This window comes from Nerophis lumbriciformis, linkage group LG26, assembly GCF_033978685.3.
Source record: "Nerophis lumbriciformis linkage group LG26, RoL_Nlum_v2.1, whole genome shotgun sequence".
Lineage (NCBI taxonomy): Eukaryota > Metazoa > Chordata > Actinopteri > Syngnathiformes > Syngnathidae > Nerophis > Nerophis lumbriciformis.
In genome coordinates, this window is record NC_084573.2 from 12541218 (window position 1) to 12567756 (window position 26539).

Consider the following 26539-nt stretch of genomic DNA (forward strand, 5'->3'; position numbering starts at 1 on the left):
CGTTTGCTTATTTGTTTGTTTTCTTGTAGAAAACAAACAAACAAATTGTATTGTGGTCAAACAATATAATACCTGACAAAGCTTTGCTGAGAGCTGCCATAACAAAATAGGTTACAATATATCTGTACAATTAATCTTAAATCATCCTAAAAAGGTTATCGTAGTTGTTATTTTAATGAAATATTATAGTATAAATTGTCAATGTTAGAAGGAGCTTTAACGTTGTCGGTAGCGGCGTTGCGGTCGCCATCTAGCTCGTCTTTGGAGGGATGGGTGGGCTGGTGAGCACCATGGATCTAATACATCCATGTTGAGCACACACTAATGTGCGGGTAGGAGGAGCAGGGAGACTGGGCTTGAGCTTGGTCTCCAACATAGTGGTAGCAGAAAGATAACACAAGACGAAGGTTACAGAGAGGATGATTCTTCCATATTATATAACTTTTTAAAAAACATGTACACCTCATCTTAATGGTTACCTCTTACTATATTGCTTGTCATTTTTCTTGAATGCATATAGGCTCAGGAGAGTGAAGAATGTAGAAAGGAGCATTGAAGCTCATATCAATGAAATATCTACAGAGATGCTTAAGGTACACCCAGATCTGAACTCTTTAAAGGAGAGAATGAGACGAACCTATGCATACCGAAAGACCTTCATGGCAACTGCCAAGGCAGAGGAAATCATCGAAAAGTTTCCCGCACTGAAGCTTCCTAAAATAGTTGGTATCTTCAAGCATTGAATTGACCATATTTAATTGTATGTGTATTACTTCATTTATGATCATCAAGTATTTTGAGATGACACTTTTTATCCCTCCTTACAGCTTCTGTGGGAGATGAAGGAGCAATTCCTTGTAGAAGCTGATGGTCACAGAGCTGGATCGAATGGCAACGAAGATGGTTCAAAGAGCATCTATGTGTGACCTAAAGGACTGCTGCCAGAGGGCAATCAATGCCTGCCTGGATGATTCAGTAAGACGAGGTATCTAGGCCTATATGTGTATCTATAGGAGCCACAATCTGTATTTCTGAAAACAAAAAATACTACAGAATAATTGTATTTCCTCAGGACTCATTAGGGATGCAGCAATTCTACTGCTACCTTCCATTTTCAGAGAGGACTCATCCTTTCTATACACTCTACTGGAGGTAAATACTGCATTTAAGGTCAAGATTTAGGAATTGGCATTATCCATATAATGACAACATTGAGTCATTTTTGCTGTTTTCACAGCAGGTTTTATTTACTGACATGTATCTGTTTTTATTGCATAGGAGCCAAGCGTGCCTACTCCAGCAATCATGCTCCATAACACACACGAGGGGAACCCTTTGCAGGCACAAAGGATAACCCTATACCTGGATGGTATACAGGTTTTGACTGAGGACAGCAGCATGGACATATCATATGCTATGAGTGCATTAATGTCACTCTATATTGTTTTTGCTGTCCAGTACCCAAAGGAACTGAGAAAAACTCTTATTTCCATTGAAAGATTTGTGTTGGGTATCAAGGACCACAGTGTTGTACCCATTTCAGTGAAGAGACTATACAACTGTGTCAGAAGTGGGGAGTAGTGAGTAGATGTGTTGCAGCATGGGATTTCATGCTTTATGTTCTTGTTAATGGTCAAATTCCTGCTGCTGCCCTTTGTTTGTACATATTGATAAAAAAATATCCCTTATTAATACATATTTTGGACCAATACATTTTGTTTGATTTTGGCATAGTGACGTCTCTGGATTTCCATTATTGTTACAATACGTAACATTTTGAGTACTTGTTACATAACACTGAAAAGTATTTCAACATTATTTAAATCAATGTGAAAACTTTGTGGGATTCCCTCACTTTCTCATGATTCTGTTCCACTGTCACAATTAGTACATACAGTATGTACACTGATTCTTTTCATTGGACCATGCATTATTTTATTGTTGGTAGATAGCTTACAATAAGGCGCAGTAAATGCAGTAAGTGCACCTTGGATTGATTGAACTAAATCTATTTTGTGTCTCTTTCTGCCATGTCACCATTGCTGGAGATTTATTTACACAAATTCACCTACTGAGGACAGCATGATGTGTCTGGCCTGTCATGTTGCTGATTCCACTGGACCTATGCTGACTTTTGACCTGTTCTCCCCTACACAGCCTCTCCTGTTTTGTTGGACTATCTTTAAATAAATGTTTTTCTCATTAAAATGTTTTGAATGTCATGTTGTTCAATGTCAACATGATAAATGATCACAATATAATATGAACTAAACTGATGTGTAGAATACAATATGGTTCTTCATAGAACCCTCAGAAGACAAGACGGTTATTGGTGAAAACCTTTGAAAAGGGATGTTTTTAGAACCCCCTGTGTCAGGTCTAGATGAAACCCTTGAAACATGAAAGGGTTCTTAGTGGAACTACCTGTGTGGGTTCTAGATGAAACCCTTGAAACATGAAAGGGTTCTTAGTGGAACTACCTGCATGGGTTCTAGATGAAACCCTTGACAAAAGAAAGGGTTCTTAGTGGAACTCCCTGTGTGGGTTCTAGATGAAACCCTTGAAATACGAAAGGGTTCTTAGTGGAACTCCCTGCATGGGTTCTAGATGAAACCCTTGAAATACAAAAGGGTTCTTAGTGGAACTCCCTGTGTGCGTTCTAGATGAAACCCTTGAAATACGAAAGGGTTCTTAGTGGAACTCCCTGTGTGGGTTCTAGATGAAACCCTTGAAACATGAAAGGGTTCTTCGTAGAACCTCTCATGGAGGGTTCTGGGTGGAACCTTACACACACAGTTCTAGGTATAACCCTTCTTATTGGGTTCTAGGTAGAACCCTCCAAAAGGGTTCCAGGTGGAACCTTTATAAAAAGGTTCTACCTGGAGCCAAAAAGGGTTCTCCTATGAGGATGAGCCGAAGAACCTTATATGGTTCTACTTAGCACTTTTATTTCTAAGAGTGTATGGACTGGACTCTCACTATTATGTTAGATCCACTATGGACTGGACTCTCACTATTATGTTACCTCCACTATGGACTGGACTCTCACTATTATGTTAGATCCACTATGGACTGGACTCTCACTATTATGTTAGATCCACTATGGACTGGACTCTGACTATTATGTTAGATCCACTATGGACTGGACTCTCACTATTATGTTAGATCCACTATGGACTGGACTCTCACAATATTATGCGAGACCCACTCGACGTCCATTGCATCCGGTCTCCCCTGGGGGGGGGGGGGGGGGGGGTGGTCACCCACATCTGTGGTCCTCTCCAATGTTTCTCATAGTCATTCACATTGACATGCCACTGGCTTGTGAGTTATTCCTTGCCCTTATGTGGGCTCTGAACCGAGGATGTCGTTGTGGCTTGTGCAGCCCTTTGAGACACTTGTGATTTAGGGCTATATAAATAATCATTGATTGATTGATTGATTGATTGAACAAATACAAGAATGTGTGATCCTTCTGCCCACCGCAGGTCAGACATTTGGTTGTCATTCAAGCTCGACGTAAAGTCCTTCACAGTTTGATACACTGTTGGAGAGTATATTAGATGTGCAGTATGAAGCAGATGGGCAACATGATGAGCTATTACATTATGTATGTATGAGTGCCAGTTAGCTTTAGGCGCTCCTGAAACATTTATGGACGTACGGCAGTCCAGCCCACTCACGACGCAAGCACCTCAGAGGGACTATTCTGGAATAAGTCATCTAGTGCCTGGAAAAAAAATTATGCATAGGGTGAGGAACACATGTTTTTTTTTTTTTTTCCTTTTATACAAAAAGATTGCATTTTAAAGACACAATCAAAAGTTTTACCTGGGGTACAATAATTTTATTTTGATCATCAAAGATAAAATGGATCGATTGTGTTCACATTTTGCCACAATCAAATGTGAGAAAAACTAATCTTGCAACCTGTTGAGTAAACTATTTTCTGGGTATTATGCACTCATAAAAAATATTCTTACAATCCGCATGTGCTAAACGTGCCGTTCCTCTTCATTTATATACAAAGCACACACACCTTGCACTTCAAACATTAAGGTGAAAGTCCTTTCCTTTTATTCTTTTTTCTAAAAGCAAGGTAGTGTTGACTAACCTGAATAAGAAGACATGCTATTGTTCCTCTTATGGAAAGTTCTTACAGTTTCAGTGAATGTCTCTTGTCTTGATTTGGCGCCACGCTGCTGTCAATCATCCACGAAGAAGCCGATGATCCCCTCGCTCGGCCGGGGTTAACTGTAGGAGGGAAGGGAGAAATATTATTACATTTAATAAACTGTTATTCATGACTCACGCAGTAAACTAAACCATATACGGTACAAGTTAAACGTTTGGACACACCTTTCTTTATTTTCATGACTATTTACATTGTAGATTGTCACTGAAGGCATCAAAACTATGACACCTGTGAAGTGAAAACCATTACCTCTTGAAGCCCATCGAGAGAATCCCAAGAGTGTGCAAAGCAGTAATCAGAGCAAAGGGTGGCTTTTTTGAAGAAACAAGAATATAAAACATGTTTTCAGTTATTTCACCTTTTTTTGTTAAGTACATAACTCCACATGTGTTCATTCATAGTTTTGATGCCTTCAGTGACAATCTACAATGTAAATAGTCATGAAAATAAAGAAAACACATTGAATGAAGAGAAAGTGTGTCCAAACGTTTGGCCTGTACTGTATATTCATCTTAAGTTTTTATTATGTTTAGTCTTTTTGTTTCATGGCTTTTGTCAAATATAACTTTTTGTAATCATAAAAAAAAAAAAAAAAAAGAAGCAAAATATCCTTCTCATTCAAGGCGTTTTCTTTATTTTCATGACCATTTACATTGTAGATTGTCACTGAAGGCATCAAAACTATGAATGAACACATGTGGAGTTATGTACTTAACAAAAAAAGGTGAAATAACTGAAAACATGTTTTATATTCTAGTTTCTTCAAAATAGCCACACTTTGCACACTCTTGGCATTCTCTTGATGAGCTTCAAGCACACCTGTGAAGTGAAAACCATTTCAGGTGACTACCTCTTGAAGTTCATGGAGAGAATGCCAAGAGTGTGCAAAGCAGTAATCAGAGGAAAGGGTGGCTATTTTGAAGAAACTAGAATGAATGAATGAATGAAATACGTTTATTTCGGTCATATAATACAGTGTTTTTCAACCTTTTTTGAGCCGAGGCACATTTTTTTCATTGAAAAAATGCGGAGGCACACCACGAGCAGAAATCATTACAAAAACGAAACTCAGTTTACAGTAAAAAGTTGCCGTCGCAATTGTTGGATATGACTTTAAATCATAACCAACCATGCATCACTATAGCTCTTGTCTCAAAGTAGGTGTACAGTCACGACCTGTCACATCACACCCTGACTTATTTTGACTTTTTTGCTGTTTTCCTGTGTAGTGTTTTAGTTCTTGTCTTGCGCTCCAATTTTGGTGGCTTTTCCTGTTTTTCTCCTGTAGCAGTTCCATATCTTCTTTAAACGCTATTCCCCGCATCTACTTTGTTTTAGCAATCAAGACTATTAAAGTTGTTTTTATCCTTCTTTGTGGGAACATTGTTGATTGTCATGTCATGTTCGGATGTACTTTGTGGACGCCGTCTTGGCTCCACAGTAAGTCTTTGCTGTCGTCCAGCATTCTGTTTTTGTTTACTTTGTTGCCAGTTTGGTTTTAGTTTCGTTCTGCATAGCCTTCCCTAAGCTTCAATGCCCTTTCTTAGGGGCACTCACCTTTTGTTTATTTTTGGTTTAAGTATTAGATACGCCGACAAACCCTTGTCGTCTCACACGACGTGTTCCCGACATCTACAAAGCAACGGCTGCCACCTACTGATATGGAAGAGTATTACACGGTTACGCTGCCGAGCTCTGGACAGCACCGACACACAACAACGGCACATATTTTGCAGATTATGATTAGTAGTTGGAAAAAAATATTTTTAACACAAATAGGTGAAATTACTAGAGATGTCCGATAATATCGGCCTGCCGATAAATGCTTTAAAATGTAATATCGGAAATTATCGGTATCGGTTTTTTTATTATTGTATCGGTTTTTTTTTGTTTTTTGTTTTTAATTAAATCAACATAAAAAACACAAGATACACTTACAATTAGTGCACCAACCCAAAAAACCTCCCTCCCCCATTTACACTCATTCACACAAAAGGGTTGTTTCTTTCTGTTATTAATATTCTGGTTCCTACATTATATATCAATATATATCAATACAGTCTGCAAGGGATACAGTCCGTAAGCGTGCTGCTGGTCCACTAATAGTACTAACCTTTAACACTTAATTTGACTCATTTTCATTAATTACTAGTTTCTATGTAACTGTTTTTATATTGTTTTACTCTCTTTTTTTATTCAAGAAAATGTTACATTTATTTATCTTATTTCATTTCATAAATTTTTTTAAAAAGGACCTTATCTTCACCATACCTGGTTGTCCAAATTAGGCATAATAATGTGTTAATTCCATATATCAGTTTCGGTTGATATCGGTATCGGTTGATATTGGTATCGGTAATTAAAGAGTTGGACAATATCGGAATATCAAATATCGGCAAAAAGCCATTATCGGACATCCCTAGAAACTACATAATCTCCCACGGCACACCAGACTGCATCTCACGGCACACTAGTGTGCCGCGGCACAGTGGTTGAAAAACACTGATATAATCAACCATAAACCATTTTGTGTGACCAGTTTAACAGTACAGATTAGACATATTAACAATCATACACATTTACACACAAAAATAAAATAAAATAAAAAGAATGACTAAAAAATTCAAGTGTTTGACCATATAAAACATGTTTTCAGTTATTTCACCTTTTTGTGTTAAGTACATAACTCCACATGTGTTCCTTCCTCGTTTTGATGCCTTCAGTGACAATCTAAATCACCAAAAATGATTCCCGGGCGTGGCCACCGCTGCTGCTCACTGCTCCCCTCACCTCCCAGGGGGTGATCAAGGGTGATGGGTCAAATGCATAGAATAATTTCGCCACACCTAGTGTGTGTGTGTGACAATCATTGGTACTTTAACTTTAACAATGTAAATACAAATAAAGAAAACACATTGAATAAGAAGGTGTGTCCAAACTTTTGGCCTGTACTGTATAGTATTTTATTTGTCAAGTACACAACACAACAAGTGGTTGGAAAAAGTCAGTTTTAGTCGTGTTTACATTTGAATATTTCCTCAAATAGTCAGGTTTCCCTGCTCTTCAGGGGATCCCCTGAAAGAGCAGGGAAACCTGTGAAACAGGCTTGTAGGGATGAAATAGCCCCTGTGTTCTTTCCTGACCTAACATATATTCCGCTCTACCCCGGTATAGAGCACTGTATAACAGATAAACCACAGAAACTCCAGACCATATATATATATATATATATATATATATATATATATATATATATATATATATATATATATATATATATATATATATATATATATATATATATATATATATATATATATGTACTGCATTTCTGTATATAAGCGCCCCTTTCCGCCATTTAAATCACTGATATTAAACTCAAGGTGCGAGGCACTTCATTTTATATGGCCCGCGAATGCCTAGGAAAAATATTCGTCAATAACGTACCTTATCTTTTCTTGCTAAATGTATCCGTTCTTAACATTTTGACCCAAAAAAATAAATATTTGTACTGCATGAAATGGAATACATTTGAAGCTTTACTATTATCCAATATTGCTACACATATTATATACTTTCCAAACATTTTTTTGTTGTTCAAACAAAAAAACTTCAATATCTGCCTGACTTATGATTTCAAAGCAATGTATCCATCAAATCGCACACTGTAAAAATGACAATAGTTTTTAACCTCTTAAGGCCCAAGCTGTTTGTTTACGTGCTTTTTTTTACTTCTCTTTGCTATTTGGGCTTATTGGACCCTAATTAGAATAAAAACGAAAAATCATCTTTTGATATTTGTGTACTTAGTCCATAGGTCCCGTATTTTTCGGAGTATAAGCCGCTCCGGAGTATAAGTCGCACCAAAGTATAAGTCGCATTTTTTGGGGAAATTTATTTGATTAAACCCAACACCAAGAATAGACATTTGAAAGGCAATTTAAAATAAATAAAGAATAGTGAACAACAGGCTGAATAAGTGTACGTTATATGAGGCATAAATAACCAACTGAGAACGTGCCTGGTATGTTAACGTAACATATTATGGTAAGAGTCATTCAAATAACTATAACATATAGAACATGCTATACGTTTACCAAACAATCTGTCACTCCTAATCGCTAAATCCCATGAAATCTTATACGTCTAGTCTCTTACGTGAATGAGCTAAATGATATTATTTGATATTTTACGGTAATGTGTTAATAATTTCACACATAAGTCGCTCCTGAGTATAAGTCGCACCCCCGGCCAAACTATGAAAAAAAACTGCGACTTATAGTCCGAAAAATACGGTACACAAACGTGTACTTCATGTGTAGTGACATTCTAATTTTTATTTTTACACGCTTTTTTTCCCCAATATCCATTGTATGTTATACCGTATTTTTCGGACTATAATTCGCAGTTTTTTTCATAGTTTGGCCGGGCTCCAGTGCGACTTATATATGTTTTTTTTCTTCTTTATTATGCATTTTCGGCAGGTGCGACTTATACTCCGAAAAATGCGGTACTCTTCTGACACCACCAGATGGCAGTATAAGTGTCCATATGTCGGCATAAGACCCCAATTCAGTAGTGTACACAATTTTGGAAATAAGAGCTAAAAGGTGCTGTCCACGTATGTGGCCACTAAGGCCTTTATGGTACAATTTCTGGCGTTTTTACAACATATTACTGTAAATTGAAAATAAATACCACTGTTTTTACTGTAAAATTCTAACGACTGAGCTGCAGTTTATTTTTTGCTGTAAAATCGACGGTTGTTGTTTTTACGGTGTATTACTGCAAGTTTAAAAACTCTACCAACGGTTTTTTGCAGTAAATATAGTGGCAGCTCAGTTGACAGAATTAAAAAAAACAGTGGTATTGTTTTTCCATTTACAGTAATATGTTGTAAAAACTACCGTAAATGTTACAGTAAAATTTTGGCAACTAAGCCGCCAGTATTTAACCATTTATTGATTGATTGAGACTTTTATTAGTAGATTGCACAGTACAGTACATATTCCGTACAATTGACCACTAAATGGTAACACCCCAATACGTTTTTCAACTTGTTTAAGTCGGGGTCCACGTTAATCAATTCAGCTTAGTGGCCTTGTGGTTAGAGCATCCGCCCTGAGAATGGGAGGTTGTGAGTTCAAACCCCGGCCGAGTCATACCAAAGATTTCAAAAAATAGCACGCCTTGCCTCCCTGCTTGGCACTCCGCATCAAGGGTTGGAATTGGGGGTTAAATCACCAAAAATGATTCCCGAGCGCGGCGCACGCTGCTGCTCACTGCTCCCCTCACCTCCCAGGGGGTGAACATGGGTATGGGTCAAATGCAGAGGACACATTTCACCACACCTAGTGTGTGTGTGACAATCATTGGAACTTTAAGTATTTTCCTATAAAAAAAACTGTGTACCGTATTTTTCGGATTTTAAGTCGCACCTGCCGAAAATGCATAATAAAGAAGGGAAAAAACATATATAAGTCGCACTGGAGCCCGGCCAAACTGTGAAAAATACTGCGACTTATAGTCCGAAAAATACGGTACTGTTTTTCCATTTTCCGTAATATACTGTCGACATTTTTTTTATTTTACAGTAAAAATATACAGATTTTTTTATACAGTGTTCGTTAAAAATATATATAACAATAAAATGCATATGGCAAATTCATATATTCTTTGCTGTTGAGGGCAGCCATAACTGCAATGTGGCCTCCAATGAAAACCAGTTTGACACCCATGATTTAAATGAATGCCTCACCCCTAACAATGCAGTTTAATCAATAAACAACACTAGCCACGATATAAGTAAACACGATAACTTCACACAAATTTAATTCACTGCAAGCACACATGCAGAAGTTACCCTCCTTCCCCCCCTTTTGACTTCTTTCAGAAGGGCATATCATCATCACTGTCGGTGTCGTCCAACGACCACCTCCAGTCTTTCAGGCCAAATTCAAGCAATCTGAAACAGTAAGTTAAAGGGTCACTGATGGCAATACGCCGCCAGTTCACCAGGGGGCAGTACAGAGCTGTGAGTGAAAGATTAGAGGGGTTAATTAGCAACACAGCGGGGTGGGTGGGTGGGGCAGGTTTAGCAGGCGGGTGCATGGCAGCTCCGCTACTTACAGTCTCCCAAGCATGAGAGACGTTAAGAATGGCGGTGTCAAAGGTGAAGAGGTCAGTGGAGGATGATGCGGAGCATGGGGCCGCTGCTGAGGAGGCGAGAGCCAGTTAGCATGTGGCTAACAGTGGAAACACTTTTAAAGCCTTTCGCATGTCAATGTAAAGAGGGTGTTCAACATCAAAATGTTGTAATTAGGGATGGAAAGGTTTATTTAAAAAAAAAAGGAATCGTTCCACCCCTAGTTGAGATACTCCTGCTCAAAAATCACAAAAGTAATACAAAAATATATATTAAATATAGGACTGTAGTAAGTTAGTAAGTAGAGATGTCCGATAATGGCTTTTTTGCCGATATCCGATATTGTCCAACTCTTAATTATCGATACCGATATATACAGTCGTGGAATTAACACATTATTATGCCTAATTCTGTTGTGATGCCCCGCTGGATGCATTAAACATTGTAACAAGGTTTTCCAAAATAAATCAACTCAAGTTATGGAAAAAAATGCATGAGGAGGTTGAGGTGGACGGGGTTGGGGGGGTGTAGCGGGGGGGTATATTGTAGCGTCCCGGAAGAGTTAGTGCTGCAAGGGTTTCCGGGTATTTGTTCTGTTGTGTTTATGTTGTATTACGGTGCGGATGTTCTCCCGAAACGTGTTTGTCATTCTTGTTTGGTGTGGGTTCACAGTGTGGCGCATATTTGTAACAGTGTTAAAGTTGTTTATACTGCCACCCTCGGTGTGGCCTGTATGGCTGTTGACCAAGTATGCTTTGCATTCACTGGTGTGTGTGAAAAGCCGTAGATATTATGTGATTGGGCCGGCACGCAAAGGCAGTGCCTTTAAGGTTTATTGGCGCTCTGTACTTCTCCCTACGTCCGTGTACCACTCCGTACAGCGGCGTTTTAAAAAGTCATACATTTTACTTTTTTGAAACCGATACCGATAATTTCCGATATTACATTTTAAAGCATTTATCGGCCGATAATATCGGAAGTCTGATATTATCGGACATCTCTAGTAGTAAGTAATTGTTCCTTGAAAATGTGAAAACATTTTAAAGAGTGACCTATGAAGGGTTATAGGGGACCTATGATGATTTTTGTCGTGTTGGATAATCGTGTTAAAGGGGTCATATTATGATTTTTTTTACCAGTGGTTCTCAAATGGGGTTTTTTGAAGGTATGCCAAGGGGTACGTGAGATTTTTTTTTAAATATTCTAAAAATAGCAACAATTCAAAAATCCTTTATAAATATATTTATTGAATAATACTTCAACAAAATATGAATGTAAGTTCAAAAACTCAGTGAAGCACAAGCGCAGGTTTCTCACTAAAATGTCTGTCAAAAAGAACTGTGAAAAGAAATGCAACAATGCAATATTCAGTGTTGACAGCTAAATTTTTTTGTGGACATGTTCCATAAATATTGATGTTAAAGATTAATTTTTTTGTGAAGAGATGTTTAGAATTAAGTTCATGAATCCAGATGAATCTCTATTACAATCCCCAAAGAGGGCACTTTAAGTTGATGATTACTTCTATGTGCAGAAATCTTTATTTATAATTGAATTACTTGTTTATTTTTCAACAAGTTTTTGGTTATTTTTATATATTTTTTTCCAAATGAGCAATATTTTGCACTGTTATACAATTTAATAAATCAGAAACTGATGACATAGTGCTGTATTTTACTTCTTTATCTCTTTTTTTCCCAACCAAAAATGCTTTGCTCTGATTAGGGGGTACTTGAATTAAAAACATTTTCACAGGGGGTACATCACTGAAAAAAGGTTGAGAACCACTGGTCTACACAACATGTATTGGTGGTTCTTTGGTCAACATTTTGCATAAATTATTTTTTTACAGACCATTTTCAATCGGCTTTCTGACCATCTCTTCAGGATGCGCCATTTTATGAGCGGTCTGATTTACGTGGCTCCACTTTGATAACGCCTTCTCCCCACCATCCACGTTGTAGTTTTTAGTAGAGATGTCCGATAATATCGGCAGTCCGATATTATTGGCCGATAAATGCCTTAAAATGTAATATCGGAAATGATCAGTGTCGGTTTCAAAAAGTAACATTTATGACTTTTTAAAACGCCGCTGTACGGAGTGGTACACAGACGTAGGGAGAAGTACAGAGCAGTTGCGTCTCCCAGTCATACTTGCCAACCCTCCCGATTTTCCCGGGAGACTCCCCAATTTCAGTGCCCCTCCCGAAAATCTCCCGGGGCAACCATTCTCCCGAATTTCTCCCGATTTCCACCCAGACAACAATATTGGGGGCGTGCCTTAAAGGCACTGCCTTTAAGTGCCGGCCCAATCACATAATATCTTCGGCTATTCACACTCACAAGTGAATGCAAGGCATACTTGGTCAACAGCCATACAGGTCACACTGAGGGCGGCCGTATAAACAACTTTAACATTGTTACAAATATGCGCCACACTGTGAACCCACACCAAACAAGAATGACAAACACATTTCGGGAGAACATCCGCACCGTAACACAACATAAACACAACAGAACAAATACCCGGAAACCTTTGCAGCACTAACTCTTCCGAGACGCTACAATATACACCCCCCGCTACTCCCTACCCAGCCCCCCCCAACCCCGCCCACCTCAACCTCCTCATGCTCTCTCAGGGAGAGCATGTCCCAAATTCCAAGCTGCTGTTTTGAGGCATGTTAAAAAAAAAGAATGCACTTTGTGACTTCAATAATAAATATGGCAGTGCCATGTTGGCATTTTTTTCCATAACTTGAGTTGATTTATTTTGGAATAACCTTGTTACATTGTTTAATGCATCCAGCGGGGCATCACAACAAAATTAGGCATAATAATGTGTTAATTCCCCGACTGCGTATATCGGTTGATATCGGTAATTAAAGAGTTGGACAATATCGGAATATCGGCAAAAAAGCCATTATCGGACATCTCTAGTTTTTACCGCTTCCATAGAGTCTTCTGACAGAATCTTGAAATCCACTGGAGGTGTTGTACAAAACCCAAAACCAGTGAAGTTGGCACGTTGTGTAAATGGTAAATAAAAACAGAATACAATGATTTGCAAATCCTTTTCAACTTATATTCAATTGAATAGACTGCAAAGACAAGACACTTAACATTCGAACTGGTAAACTTTGTTATTTTTTGCAAATATTAGCTCATTTGGGAATTGTGTGCTCTACTCTAGCAATTCTAAAAAAAATCCAGGATTTCGGTTCAACTTCTGCATCACACGCAATTCCTTCAGCAAGTGCCTTATCTAGTGATATCATATTATTTGACAAGGTTTGGCTTCCTGAACTGTAATGTAAATAGGTTAGATATAATTATTGAAAACGGTTATAATAAGTAAGAATGTTAATATTTGAGTTGGCCCAGGGCCCCTCTGCAGTGGAAAAGTTGGTCCCAGAGGTCACAAAAGTTAAGAACCCTGTTCTAGACCAGTGGTTCTCAACCTTTTTTCAGTGATGTACCCCCTGTGAATTTTTTTTAAATTCAAGTACCCCCTAATCAGAGCAAAGCATTTTTGGTTGAAAAAAAGAGATAAAGAAGTAAAATACAGCACTATGTCATCAGTTTCTGATTTTTTAAATTGTATATATTTGTTCATTTGTAGTGGTCTTTCTTGAACTATTTGGAAAAAAAGATAGGTTTTTATTTCTATTTATAAAGGATTTTTGAATTGTTGCTATTTATAGAATATTTTGAAAAAATCTCACGTACCCCTTGGCATACCTTCAAGTACCCCCAGGGGTACGCGTACCCCCATTTGAGAACCACTGTTCTAGACCACAAGGAAGTGTGTTAAATGTAGTTTGGAATGATCATAAGCCCCCTTTATTGTAAAAAAAAAACGTATTTATAGCATACCTGCCAACTTTTGAAATCAGAAAAACCTAGTAGCCAGGGTCCAGGGGCCGCAAAGTCCTGGTGGGGGGTTCAGCTTCGCCCCCCGACGCAAAATGATTATTAGCATTCAGACAGGTTAAAATGTTGCTAAAACCGTCACTTTTCTATCAGTCACAGTGACTTTTCAAAACAAAAATATTACAGCAAAAATCATATGGGTTGATTGACATGTTTATTCTGTAAGCTAACTTCAATAGTTTGAAATTATTTTGACAGTTAATGCCAGTTATCCTGTCAAGCTTTCACAAGACTTCAATTTGTTAATTGAAAGTATAAACAGTATAAACACTTTTTACAGTAAACAAATGGTAAAACAGTACTAAACAATACCATTAAAAAAAAAATTGGTGTCATTATTAACTTTCTGTCCAAGCTTGTATAATCTACTGCCTTGTTCAATTGTAAAAAATATTCTGTGCCTAAAATTCACATTTCTATCACAATTATCATACTGTAAACATGGTAAGCTAACTTCATTAAAATTAATAGTCCTGTCAATAGCATGGAATTACAATTCAAATGTAGTTTTTTGGAAGCCTTTCAAAAGAATTCAAAATATGAAAAATTAATGAAAATTAATTTAAGCCATCAGACACTTGAAAAGTGGCACATCACATCTCTAATGTAATCATTTTAACTTTTCAACAGAAATAGCACTGCAAAAATATTAAGGACATACTTCTGTATTTCCTCCGTGTCCGATCGAAAAATCTTGTCTGCACAAGGTGCAATTCGCGTAGTTTTCACCCTTTTTGGAACGGATAATTATTCCCGGATAGGCTTTTGAATATTCTTCACGGAATGACTGCAGTTTTCTTTTCGGTTTAAGACTCGTTTGCGATTTTTCTCCGGCTGATTCCATGATCGTTCGCTCGTTTGGAAACAATGGCAACTGGTGCCTCGTGCTTGGCAGCGGTGCTATAAATAGCCTCGCGCATGGCATTCGGAATGGCTCGATAGGAAGTTACGGGAAGCAGTGTCGATTGTCATTGTTGTTACGCGATTTCGTGAATAAAACTTTTTTTTAAAATTATTTTTTTTAATTAATGAAAAACCGTATTTTTTTATCACTGCAACCGTAACCCGGAATAGGTTGATGAAAACCGTACTAATTACGGGAAAACCGGAGTAGTTGGCAGGTATGTTATAGTCAAATATAAATAGTAAGATGTTTAATTTTTTAAATAATTTTGAAAGCATTTTATCCATATTATGTCAATGCACAAGTATGCAACAAAGATAGGCATGATTATTGTTAATAATAAAAGTAATTAGTTAATAAACATTGTGTAATGATAAAGGGATAGGCAATATAAATCAAAATATGTAAAGATACAAAACATACCTGGCCTTCCCTGATGGCTGCTGTTTGGTGGACGGCATCTTAATGGCCCCGCGGTGCGGTGAAAAGTGCGGCGAGCTTTTGGGCGAGCCTCTGGGCGAGTCTCTGGGCGACCGGCGTGGCGATGCGCGGGGGGAGGATCTCGCTGGCGCCCCTTCGGGGAGGTGGGGCGGGGAGGCGACGGGTGACGGATGTTTCCTCGGGATGCGCTTGAGGAGGTGACTGACCCATCGCTGCTGCTCCTCCTGGCTGTTGGTCAGCAAAAGCAGCTCTTTGGCGGTGGACATGTCGTAGCTCACTGCCAGGGAACAAGGGGAAAAAAATGTGGAATAGCCGTGCTAATTAAAAAATCAAAGTTATGAATTGTTTATACTGACCCTTGCAAGGCACGATGACCTCCTCTTTCCGGTCCAGGTGGTCCTTGTGGCACTTTGTGTGGCAGCGGCGGCACTCGAGGGCCGGCGGCGGCTTAAAGACGTGCCAGAGGGGCCGCGTGCAGGCCTCACAGCTGGAGGGGAAGTGATAAAGCGTGGGGATGAACTCGTGGCCCTTGTGGCTGATGTAGGAGGGGCGCTCGCCGAAGTGTGCGGTCTCCATGGCCACTTCCTGCTCACGCTTGCTCTCTCCCTCGTTGGCGTACAGGATCTGTGAGCACGGGCGATAACTTCAAAACATTTGATGACCAAAACTCTCAAATCATGACCATCAGCGTGGCCTCAGCCCATTGAGGACAATGAGGTCATGTCCTCCGTATTTTTTTTAGGTGACAAAAGGATGATGATATGACTGACTGTAAATATACTTGGTGGTTTACTTCTTATATAAATTAAATAACTTTTAATGTTGCTTTTAATGATGTAATGTCCAATGTGTCCAACCTGTCATGTGGTGTGGCCCAGGGTTCTGTTCTGGGACCTGTTTTATTTTACGAACCCCGTTTCCATATGAGTTGGGGAATTGTGTTAGATGTAAATATAAACGGAATACAATGATTTGCAAATCATTTTCAACCCATATTCAATTGAATATGCTATAAAGACAACATATTTGATGTTCAAACTGATAAACATTTTTTTTGTGCAAATAATCATTAACTTTGGAATTTGATGCCAGCAACACGTGACAAAGAAGTTGAGAAAGGTGGCAATAAATACTGATAAAGTTGAGGAATGCTCATCAAACACTTATTTGGAACATCCCACAGGTGAACAGGCAAATTGGGAACAGGTGGGTGCCATGATTGGGTATAAAAACAGCTTCTCAAAAAATGCTCAGTCTTTCACAAGAAATGATGGGGCGAGGTACACCCCTTTGTCCACAACTGCGTGAGCAAATAGTCAAACAATTTAAGAACAACGTTTCTCAAAGTGCAATTGCAAGGAATTTAGGGATTTCAACATCTACGGTCCATAAAAAGGTTCAGAGAATCTGGAGAAATCACTCCACGTAAGCGGCATGGCCGGAAACCAACATTGAATGACCGTGACCTTCACGTAAGAGACTAGACGTATAAGATTTCATGGGATTTAGCGATTAGGAGTGACAGATTGTTTGGTAAACGTATAGCATGTTCTATATGTTATAGTTATTTGAATGACTCTTACCATAATATGTTACGTTAACATACCAGGCACGTTCTCAGATGGTTATTTATGCCTCATATAATGTACACTTATTCAGCCTGTTGTTCACTATTCTTTATTTATTTTAAATTGCCTTTCAAATGTAGATTCTTGGTGTTGGCTTTTATCAAATACATTTCCCCAAAAAATGCGACTTATACTCCAGTGCGACTTATATATGTTTTTTCCCTTCTTTATTATGCATTTTCGGCAGGTGTGCCTTATACTCCGGTGCGACTTATACTCCGAAAAATACGGTATACAATGAAAACCTTAACCTTACCCCTAACCTAAGTAATAAATATACATCATTTGAGGTGCTTACTATGAGGTCTGTCGCACCGCTGCCTCTCTACCTGGCTGTTATCTACTGCCCCCCTGACGTCATCACAAGTCTCCGTTTGTGCCGTGTACACGCATACGCTAAGTGGAGAGTCTTAGATCTCTACACATTGGCCAGCGTTTGTAAAAGTCTGCGTTTTTAAAGACAAAAGTATGGCGTCTGCGTGTGGACAAGAGGCATAAACGCAGAGATAAGTATGCGTTTGTTAAGTATCTGTGTTCGTGTGGACATGGCCGAAATCATACTGATGAAACTGAAGTGAAACGCTGTCGGTATAATACTGTAGTCCTGTCAGTCAGGTGCCGCCCCGCCCTAAATGCAGAACACGCGCTCTGCGTATGGCTTCGCCATCAGGGCATTTTGTGTGAAGAAGCACATTAAAATGTAAATTATTGAATGACAAGGCGCTTCATATAATATCTCACCCCACATGTATTCCTGCCCACGTCACTTATTAAAACATGAAGGCAACGTTTCCTCCATCACTTCCAGTGCCTCCGTGGCCGACGTCATTAGTACGTGCAGAACAAAGCAGAAGATCTTGGATTTGAACCCTGGTCATGGTTGGAAATTTGGTATGTTGTCAAAATGTATGTTTTAATGATATTAAAATTGTTTACCGTATTTTTCGGACTATAAAATCCTTTCATTTTCTCAAAACTTGCGCCTAATGTACAGAATTATTTTGGTCGTGCTTACCGACCTCGCAGCTATTTTTAATTTGGTACATGGTGAAATGATAAGTGTGACCAGTAGATGGCAATCACACATAAGAGATAAGTGTAGATTGCAATATGACGGCAGATACTGTACGTGTAGACGGCAATATGACTCAAGTAAACAACACCAAAATTGTATATGATCCATTGAAAATATAGAACATTACACACGGCGCTGAAAAATCCATCAACATGTTTTAGTACGACTTTGGTAAGCTATGAAGCCACACCGCTTGATGGATTGTACTGTGCTTCAACATACGAGTGTTATAATGGTGCGTGTATAAGGTAAGACATATTATCTAGCGTTTTGTTTCGCAATATTATGCAAAAGCTACTTTTCTTACCTTCTGGTACCTGCTGATCTGTATTTGGGATCTGCGTAAGTCCTGAAAATTTGCGCGCTGCCGCGATTGTAGTCTGTGACGATACCGTAGTCGATAAGCTTCTTCTTTTTCTCTATCTTCTTGTTATGTGACATTCATCCTCCACTGTTGCCATTTCTATTATAAAGTAGTGTAAAGTTCTTACTTATATCTGTCAGTGAACTCGCCATGAAAGCGCTAAAACATACCGGTGTAGTGAGTTTACATTATTCACCCAAGGAACTTTAGTTATTAGAGAGTTCCAGTCGGACGGTTTTTCACGGGACACATTTCCGGCCTTGTTGCACTAGTGAGCCACGGATGAGGAGATGCTGCTCCGTTATTGATTGAAGTAAAGTCTGAATGTCATTAAAACAGTTAGCTCCATCTTTTAACACTTCTTCCACTCCCGTCCTTGCACGTTACACCGCTACAACAAAGATGACGGGGAGAAGACGCTGTCGAAGGTGAGCCACGTGAATAAAACCGCCCACAAAACGGCGCATCCTGAAGCGACTGTCAGAAAGCGGCTTGAAGATGATCTGTAAAACATCATCTATGCAACATTTTGACCAAAGAACCACCATTACATGTTATGTAGACCACAAGGAAGTATTTTACATTTAGGAAAAATAAATAAAATGACCCCTTTAATGTGCCCTATAATCCGGTGCGCCCTATGGTCCGGAAAATACGGTAATATGCTAAACAAAATCATTCTGATTATCAAAGATGGTAGATGAGTGATTAATAATTATCTCTCAATTAAAGCTTTTGATATTATGGAAATTCATTTTGTTGCTCAAAGTAATCTAATCTATATGGTCCTGTTATACCCATTATTTCATCTTGGACCACCGATTTTTGACCTCGGTATTTGTCAAATCCTAGTTACGGCTCTGGTCTCAACTTCAGTGTTTAAAAAAAATGCAAAATGTCATGTTAAGAGCTGAAGTGGTGCAATAAACAGTTCATGAAAATGGTTTCATACACTGCAGAGCATTACCAACTGGAAGGAGATAGAAACATGTTTTTTGATGTGGTATTATTACCCTACCTGAAATATCCGAGGGATTTCTCTGGCGTCTGCACGGTACACATCTGTCTGGGTCACAGGCCGCACGTGAAACAGCTTGCTGCCGTAGGGAAGAAGAGACAATAGATCAAAAAAAAAAAAAAACAACCCTAAATAAAGTAGATGTACAGTAATAATTTAACATTCAATCTGGTCTAAGTTCACTGCTTCAATAGAAGTTTCTCGCCAGGTTGCAAATCTCAACTGGACATCAAACTTCGACAACTTTGAACATTCCTTTTGAACGCCGCCATGCCTTGTTGTTGTGTGCATCAAATTAAATGGAACTACTGTAACATGTACATTCTCAGCAATCGCCAAACTGTCATTAATTCTATTTCTATTCCCAGAGCAAGAACTCTATTTAATGATTGCTGGCACAGCATGTTGGATGATAGTAGCTCAGTCACACGTTCAAGGTAACCCTTCTTTTCAAACTTTGTGCTTTTCCAGCACCTTCCAACAGGGGTAATGATACTTAATAATAATGCAAACACAGATGCATTGTTACGCTATAAACCAGGGGTGTCAAACTTGTTTTCATTGAGGGCCACACACCGCAGTCATGGCTGCCATCAGAAAGCCGCTTGTAACAGTAAATAATTAATGAATTTGCCTATGAATTTAAATCTTTTATATTTTTTTTTACGTAAAAAGTAAAATAATTTTTTTACAGAAAAAACTGGCAGCTTAGTTGCCAGACTTTTACTGTAAAATATATGGTGTTTTTTTATTATTATTATTATTTTTACAACTAGAGATGTCCGATAATATCGGCCTGCCGATATTATCGGCCGATAAATGCGTTGAAATGTAATATCGGAAATTATTGATATCGGTTTTTTTTTATTATCAGTATCGTTTTTTTAAAATTTATTTTTTTTATTTTATTAAATCAACATAAAAAACACAAGATACACTTACAATTAGTGCACCAACCCAAAAAACCTCCCTCCCCCATTTACACTCATTCACACAAAAGGGTTGTTTCTTTTTGTTATTAATATTCTGGTTCCTACATTATATATCAATACAGTCTGCAGGGATACAGTCCGTAAGCACACGTGATTGTGCATGCTGCTGGTCCACTAATAGTACTAACCTTTAACAGTTAATTTTACTCATTTTCATTAATTACTAGTTTCTATGCAACTGTTTTTATATTGTTTTACTTTTTTTTTTATTCAAGAAAATGTTTTTAATTTATTTATCTTATTTTATTTTATTATTATTTTTAAAAAGGACCTTATGTTCACCATACCTGGTTGTCCAAATTAGGCATAATAATGTGTTAATTCCACAACTGTATATATCGGTATCGGTTGATATCGGTATCGGTAATTAAAGAGTTGGACAATATCAGAATATCGGATATCGGCAAAAAGCCATTATCGGACATCCCTATTTACAACATATTACTGTAAATAGGAATACAGTACCGCTGTTTAATTTTATTTTGGCAACTCGGCTGCCAGTTTTTTACCATAATAAAATGTGGTACCATAAAATCATCAACTGTGGATTTTATAGTAAAAAAAAAACAACAAAAAAACTGACAGCTCAGTCGACAGAATTTTACTGTAAAAAAACAAACATTGGTCGTTATTTTTTCAACTTGCAGTAATATGCTGTAAAAAACTCCCTACATTTTACAGTAAAATATATTAGTCATTTTTATAGTGTACAATTTGATGGATAACTTAATATATTTAAGATATTTAAGTATGTATTTGGATTTTGACCAAAAAAGTTAGATAATATAATATTTGTTGCCATATTGGACATTATTTTTTTCCCTGTCAAACTAGAAAAAAACCAACTAATACCTTTAGTAAGAAAATAATAGAGGAAAGAAAGAAAATATAAGGTATTTTATTGACACATATTTCCAGGCTTTTGCGGACCATATAAAATGACATGGAGGGCCTTGAGTTTGACACCTGTGCTATAAACAAATCAAATTCCATCCATCTATCCATTTTCTACCATTTGTCTGTTTCGGGCTGGCGGGTTCATATTTTGTAAATAAAAATGAAAGGAAAACACACAGACTTTAACAATTATTTGATCTAAATGTCACCTGTCTGTGTTTGCGTTGCATTTTGAATATTTAAAATATATATTAAGCTTTTTCAGCAACATCACTAACCTGGAGAAACTCCACACATCCACAAAACAACGCAATTGATTCACTCCAACTTTAAGCAATCATATCTCATTGGCTTATAACATGTTTATTTGAGCTGACCAAAGTGCATTGCACTTAATGTTAAACTGGTGAATGCCATGACCTAGTAACCTTTACCTTATTTTTCCTCATTCAATGAGACTTAAAGGGGAACTACACTTTTTTGGGGAACTTTGCCAATCATCCACATCCCTATTACCTGCATTGTGAGCTGTCTTGCTACTGTTGCAGTTTTTTTACAATGTTGAATGCACACAAATGAGAAAGATGTGTTTTTGTTTCACATAAGCATCGTGAATGATAAGCAACATTTTTAAACAAGGGGACAACGCCGTTAAATGTCACTATGTTCTTTTTACTAATCTGATGGTGGATTATGTGATGAATAAACTCACTCTATGTCCAAAGTCATGAAAGGGTTAGCCAGCTCTCGGTCCAGCTCGCTGTTGTAGAACAGAATTTTTTTACTGCTCACCACGATATACTGTACAGGGAAAAAAAGGGGGCGAACTTGGTTAATGATAAAGACATTGTTAAAGGTAAATACAAAACCCAAAACCAATGAAATTGGCACGTTGTGTAAAGGGTAAATAAAAACAGAATACAATGATTTGCAAATCCTCTTCAACTTATATTCAATTGAATAGACTGCAAAGACAAGATATTTAATGTTCACTATGGACTGGACTCTTACTCTTACTATTATGTTGGATCCACTATGGACTGGACTCTCACAATATTATGTCAGACCCACTCGACATCCATTGCTTTCGGTCTCCCCTAGAGGGGGGGGGGGGGGGGGGGGGGGGTTACCCACATATGCAGTCCTCTCCAAGATTTCTCATAGTCATTCACATCGACGTCCCACTGGGGTGAGTTTTTCCTTGCCCGTATGTGGGCTTTGTACCGAGGATGTCGTTGTGGCTTGTGCAGCCCTTTGAGACACTTGTGATTTAGGGCTATATAAATAAAGATTGATTGATTGATTGATTGAAAACGTTGTTATTTTTTTGCAAATATTAGCTCATTTGGATTTTAATGCCTGCAAGATGTGGCAAAAAGACTGAGAAAGTTGAGGAATGCTCATCAAACACTTGTTTGAAACAAAGAGGAAAAGAACCATTCAGATTGTTCTCGGCGCAAAGTTGAAAAGCCAGCATCTGTGATGTTATGGGGGTGTATTAGTGCCCAAGACATGGGTAACTTACACATCTGTGAAGGCACCATTAATGCTGAAAGGTACATACAGGTTTTGGAGCAACATATGTTGCCATCCAAGCAACGTCTTTTTCATGGACGCCCCTGCTTATTTCAGCAAGACATAGCCAAGCCACGTGTTACAACAGCATGGCTTCATAGTAAAAGAGTGTGGGTACTAGACTGGCCTGCCAGTAGTCCAGACCTGTCTCCCATTGAAAATGTGTGGCGCAATATGAAGCCTAAAATACCACAACGGAGACCCCCGGACTGTTGGAACAACTTAAGCTGTACATCAAGCAAGAATGGGAAATAATTCCACCTGAAAAGCTTCAACAATTGGTCTCCTCAGTTCCCAAACGTTTACTGAGTGCTGTTAAAAGGACAGGCCATGTAACACAGTGGTAAAAATGCCCCTGTGACAACTTTTTTGCAATGTGTTGCTGCCATTAAATTCTAAGTTAATGATTATTTGCAAAAAAAAAAAAAATAAGTTTCTCAGTTTGAACATTAAATATTTTGTCTTTGCAGTCTATTCAAATGAATATACCGTATTTTTCGGACTATAAGTCGCAGTTTTTTTTCATAGTTTGGCCGGGGGTGCGACTTATACTCAGGAGTGACTTATGTGTGAAATTATTAACATATTACCGTATAATATCAAATAATATTATTTAGCTCATTCACGTAAGAGACTAGACGTATAAGATTTCATGGGATTTAGCGATTAGAAGTGACAGATTGTTTGGTAAACGTATAGCATGTTCTATATAATAATAATAATAATACCTGGGATTTATATAGCGCTTTTCTAAGTACCCAAAGTCGCTTTACATGTAGAACCCATCATTTATTCACACCTGGTGGAGGTAAGCTACTTTCATAGCCACAGCTGCCCTGGGGTAGACTGACGGAAGCGTGGCTGCAATTTTGCGCCAACGGCCCCTCCGACCACCACCTATCATTCTTCATTCAATTCACCGGTGTGAGTGGCACCGGGGGCAAAGGGTGAAGTGTCCCGCCCAAGGACACAACGGCAGCGATTTTTGGATGGTAAGAGGCGGGGAGCGAACCTGCAACCCTCAGGTTTCTGGCACGGTTGCTCTACCCACTACGCCATGCCGCCCCATATGTTATAGTTATTTGAATGACTCTTACCATAATATGTTACGTTAACATACCAGGCACGTTCTCAGTTGGTTATTTATGCCTCATATAACGTACACTTATTCAGCCTGTTGTTCACTATTCTTTATTTTATATTGCCTTTCAAATGTCTATTCTTTGTGTTGGATTTTATCAAATACATTTCCCCAAAAAATGCGACTTATACTCCAGTGCGACTTATATATGTTTTTTTCGTTCTTTATTATGCATTTTCGGCCGGTGCGACTTATACTCCGGAGCGACTTATACTCTGAAAAATACGGTAAGTTGAAAAAGATTTGCAAATCATTCTATTCTGTTTTTATTTACGAATTACACAAGGTGCCAACTTCACTGGTTTTGGGTTTTGTACACAAGAGATGATCACTGCTATAATACCTTTTTGTCCCAGCCAAATCGCTTTGTCTGCTTGGTAGGAAGTGAAATAAATCCCTCCAGTCTGGAGTCTACAAGATAGTACAACACAAATGGGAAATGTGTTAATGACATTTAATTGACTTTTAAACACAATTTTAGTAAGTAAGGTTCTTCTCCAAAGTTGCAAGCTTACAATTGTCTTGGTAATATGCAGAACTAACAATCAGGGGTCATGCTTTAACACCTGATTTATCACATACTGTAAATGCTGAGTACCAAAACTTTTGTCCATGTTGTTGATAACAGTCAAACTGTGAGTAAAACAGGATTAAAAGACACAGCAGAAGCAGAGTGAACGGAGAAGATGGATTAGTCATCATGCTGAGCTAAATGTAATATTTGATGTATATGTGCACCATGAACCGCCATGCAGGGTCACCTGCACTCTCAGGCTCAGGCTGCTGGTAGGTGAGAGCCAGGGGACTCTGGCCCCGCTCTTCACATTCCTCAGAGTCCTCAGAGTCAGAGCCAAAGAGAGCGTGTGCAGAACGTCGGAGGTCGGGCCGAGTGTCGACGCGCACTGATTTGTGTGTGCGCTGGTAGGTGAAGGACATTGATTCGGAGGTTTGTGAGTGAGTAATACGCACTACGCCCCAAGGGGGAAGGAAGAGGGGGGGGAAAAAAAATGAAAAAGTGTAGAAGATTGAAAGTGAAAACAGGAAGAGGAGATAATAATAGTAAATGTTTGGCGGTACCTGGGTAACCTTCGCTCCCGTCCAAGTCGTTGGCACTGCTGATGCTGGTCGAGTCCAGGGAGTGAACGCTGAGGGAGGTGAGCTGGCACCGGAGCTGCTCGATGTCGCTGTCTTTGCTGGCCAACGTCATTTGGAGCTCTTGGCGCACCTGGTTCTCCTCTACGATTAGCTGTGCGACAAACAAAAACGTGCAATTTGGTTTTTCTCAGCTCCGAATTATAGGTTTGTAAAGTTAAAAGTTAAAGTACCAATGATTGTCACACACACACTAGGTGTGGCGAAATTATTCTCTGCATTTGACCCATCACCCTTGATCACCCGCTGGGAGGTGAGGGGAGCAGGGGGCAGCAGCGGTGGCCGCGCCCGGGAATCATTTTTGGTGATTTAATCCCCAATTCCAACCCTTGATGCTGAGTGCCAAGCAGGGAGGTAATGGCTCCCATTTTTATAGTCTTTGGTATGACTCAGCCGGAGCTGGAACTCACAACCTACCGATCTCAGGGCGGACACTCTAACCACTAGGCCACTGAGTAGGATAAACTCGGTCTGTTTCGCCATTGTCTTATCGGTAGCAAGAATGGAAGATGTATGGAGTCAAAAGGGAAAATACGGTGTGATTAATAAAAATAAAATAAAAAATATTGCTTTTGCAAACTAAATTTAATCTGGGGTCTCATTTATAAAGATTGCATAAACATAAAATGAGGCCACAAAATGCACAATGTTTCCCACACAATGTATGTGATGTAGAAAAACACATGATTTGATTAAAATTAATGGAGGTTCATTCATTGTGTAAGGCCTATGTGTCAAAGTCAAGGCATGAATGACCTATGGCCCCCGGGATGATATTTGATTAGTATTAGAACCGGCCCGCAGGCCACAGCCGCCTCCTGCTGTTTTGCACGCACCAATACTCCATTAGCATTGACGCTAGGAATTTTCAAAATGCTGGGACCCCATCAAGTCATAAAAATGGGGTCCCACAGTAAATCTTTGGGGTCCCAATTTTTTGTAACCGTTTTGAAACCAAATGATAATAATAATGCATTATCCTGTTATATCTCACATTCTATATTGTGTTTTGGAAAAAGGTTGTCATAAATGTAACTTAATTCATTAAAAAAATAATACACATTCATTCACTTTCTTCTTTC

At 38.6% G+C, this 26539-nt stretch overlaps 1 protein-coding gene and 1 long non-coding RNA gene across 2 annotated transcripts in view; one reads left to right on the forward strand and one right to left on the reverse strand.

The window, feature by feature from the left end:
• Positions 1-872: 872 nt before the first annotated feature.
• LOC140679839 (uncharacterized) lies at positions 873-1582 on the forward strand. Its single transcript, XR_012051175.1, has 3 exons — positions 873-985; positions 1073-1152; positions 1279-1582. It is a non-coding gene; the product is annotated as an uncharacterized lncRNA (long non-coding RNA).
• Positions 1583-3836: 2254 nt separating this feature from the next.
• Positions 3837-26539, reverse strand: part of LOC133623885 (rho-associated protein kinase 2-like) — a 123120-nt gene continuing 100417 nt past the window's right edge. Inside the window, exons 26-32 of the mRNA XM_061987352.2 lie at positions 25383-25551; positions 24649-24716; positions 22302-22390; positions 19701-19779; positions 15972-16239; positions 15598-15892; positions 3837-4254 (exon numbers count right to left, since the gene is read on the reverse strand). Of these exons, the coding sequence (XP_061843336.2) occupies positions 4251-4254; positions 15598-15892; positions 15972-16239; positions 19701-19779; positions 22302-22390; positions 24649-24716; positions 25383-25551 (972 nt within the window). The 3' untranslated portion in view covers positions 3837-4250. The remainder of the gene's footprint in view (positions 4255-15597; positions 15893-15971; positions 16240-19700; positions 19780-22301; positions 22391-24648; positions 24717-25382; positions 25552-26539) is intronic.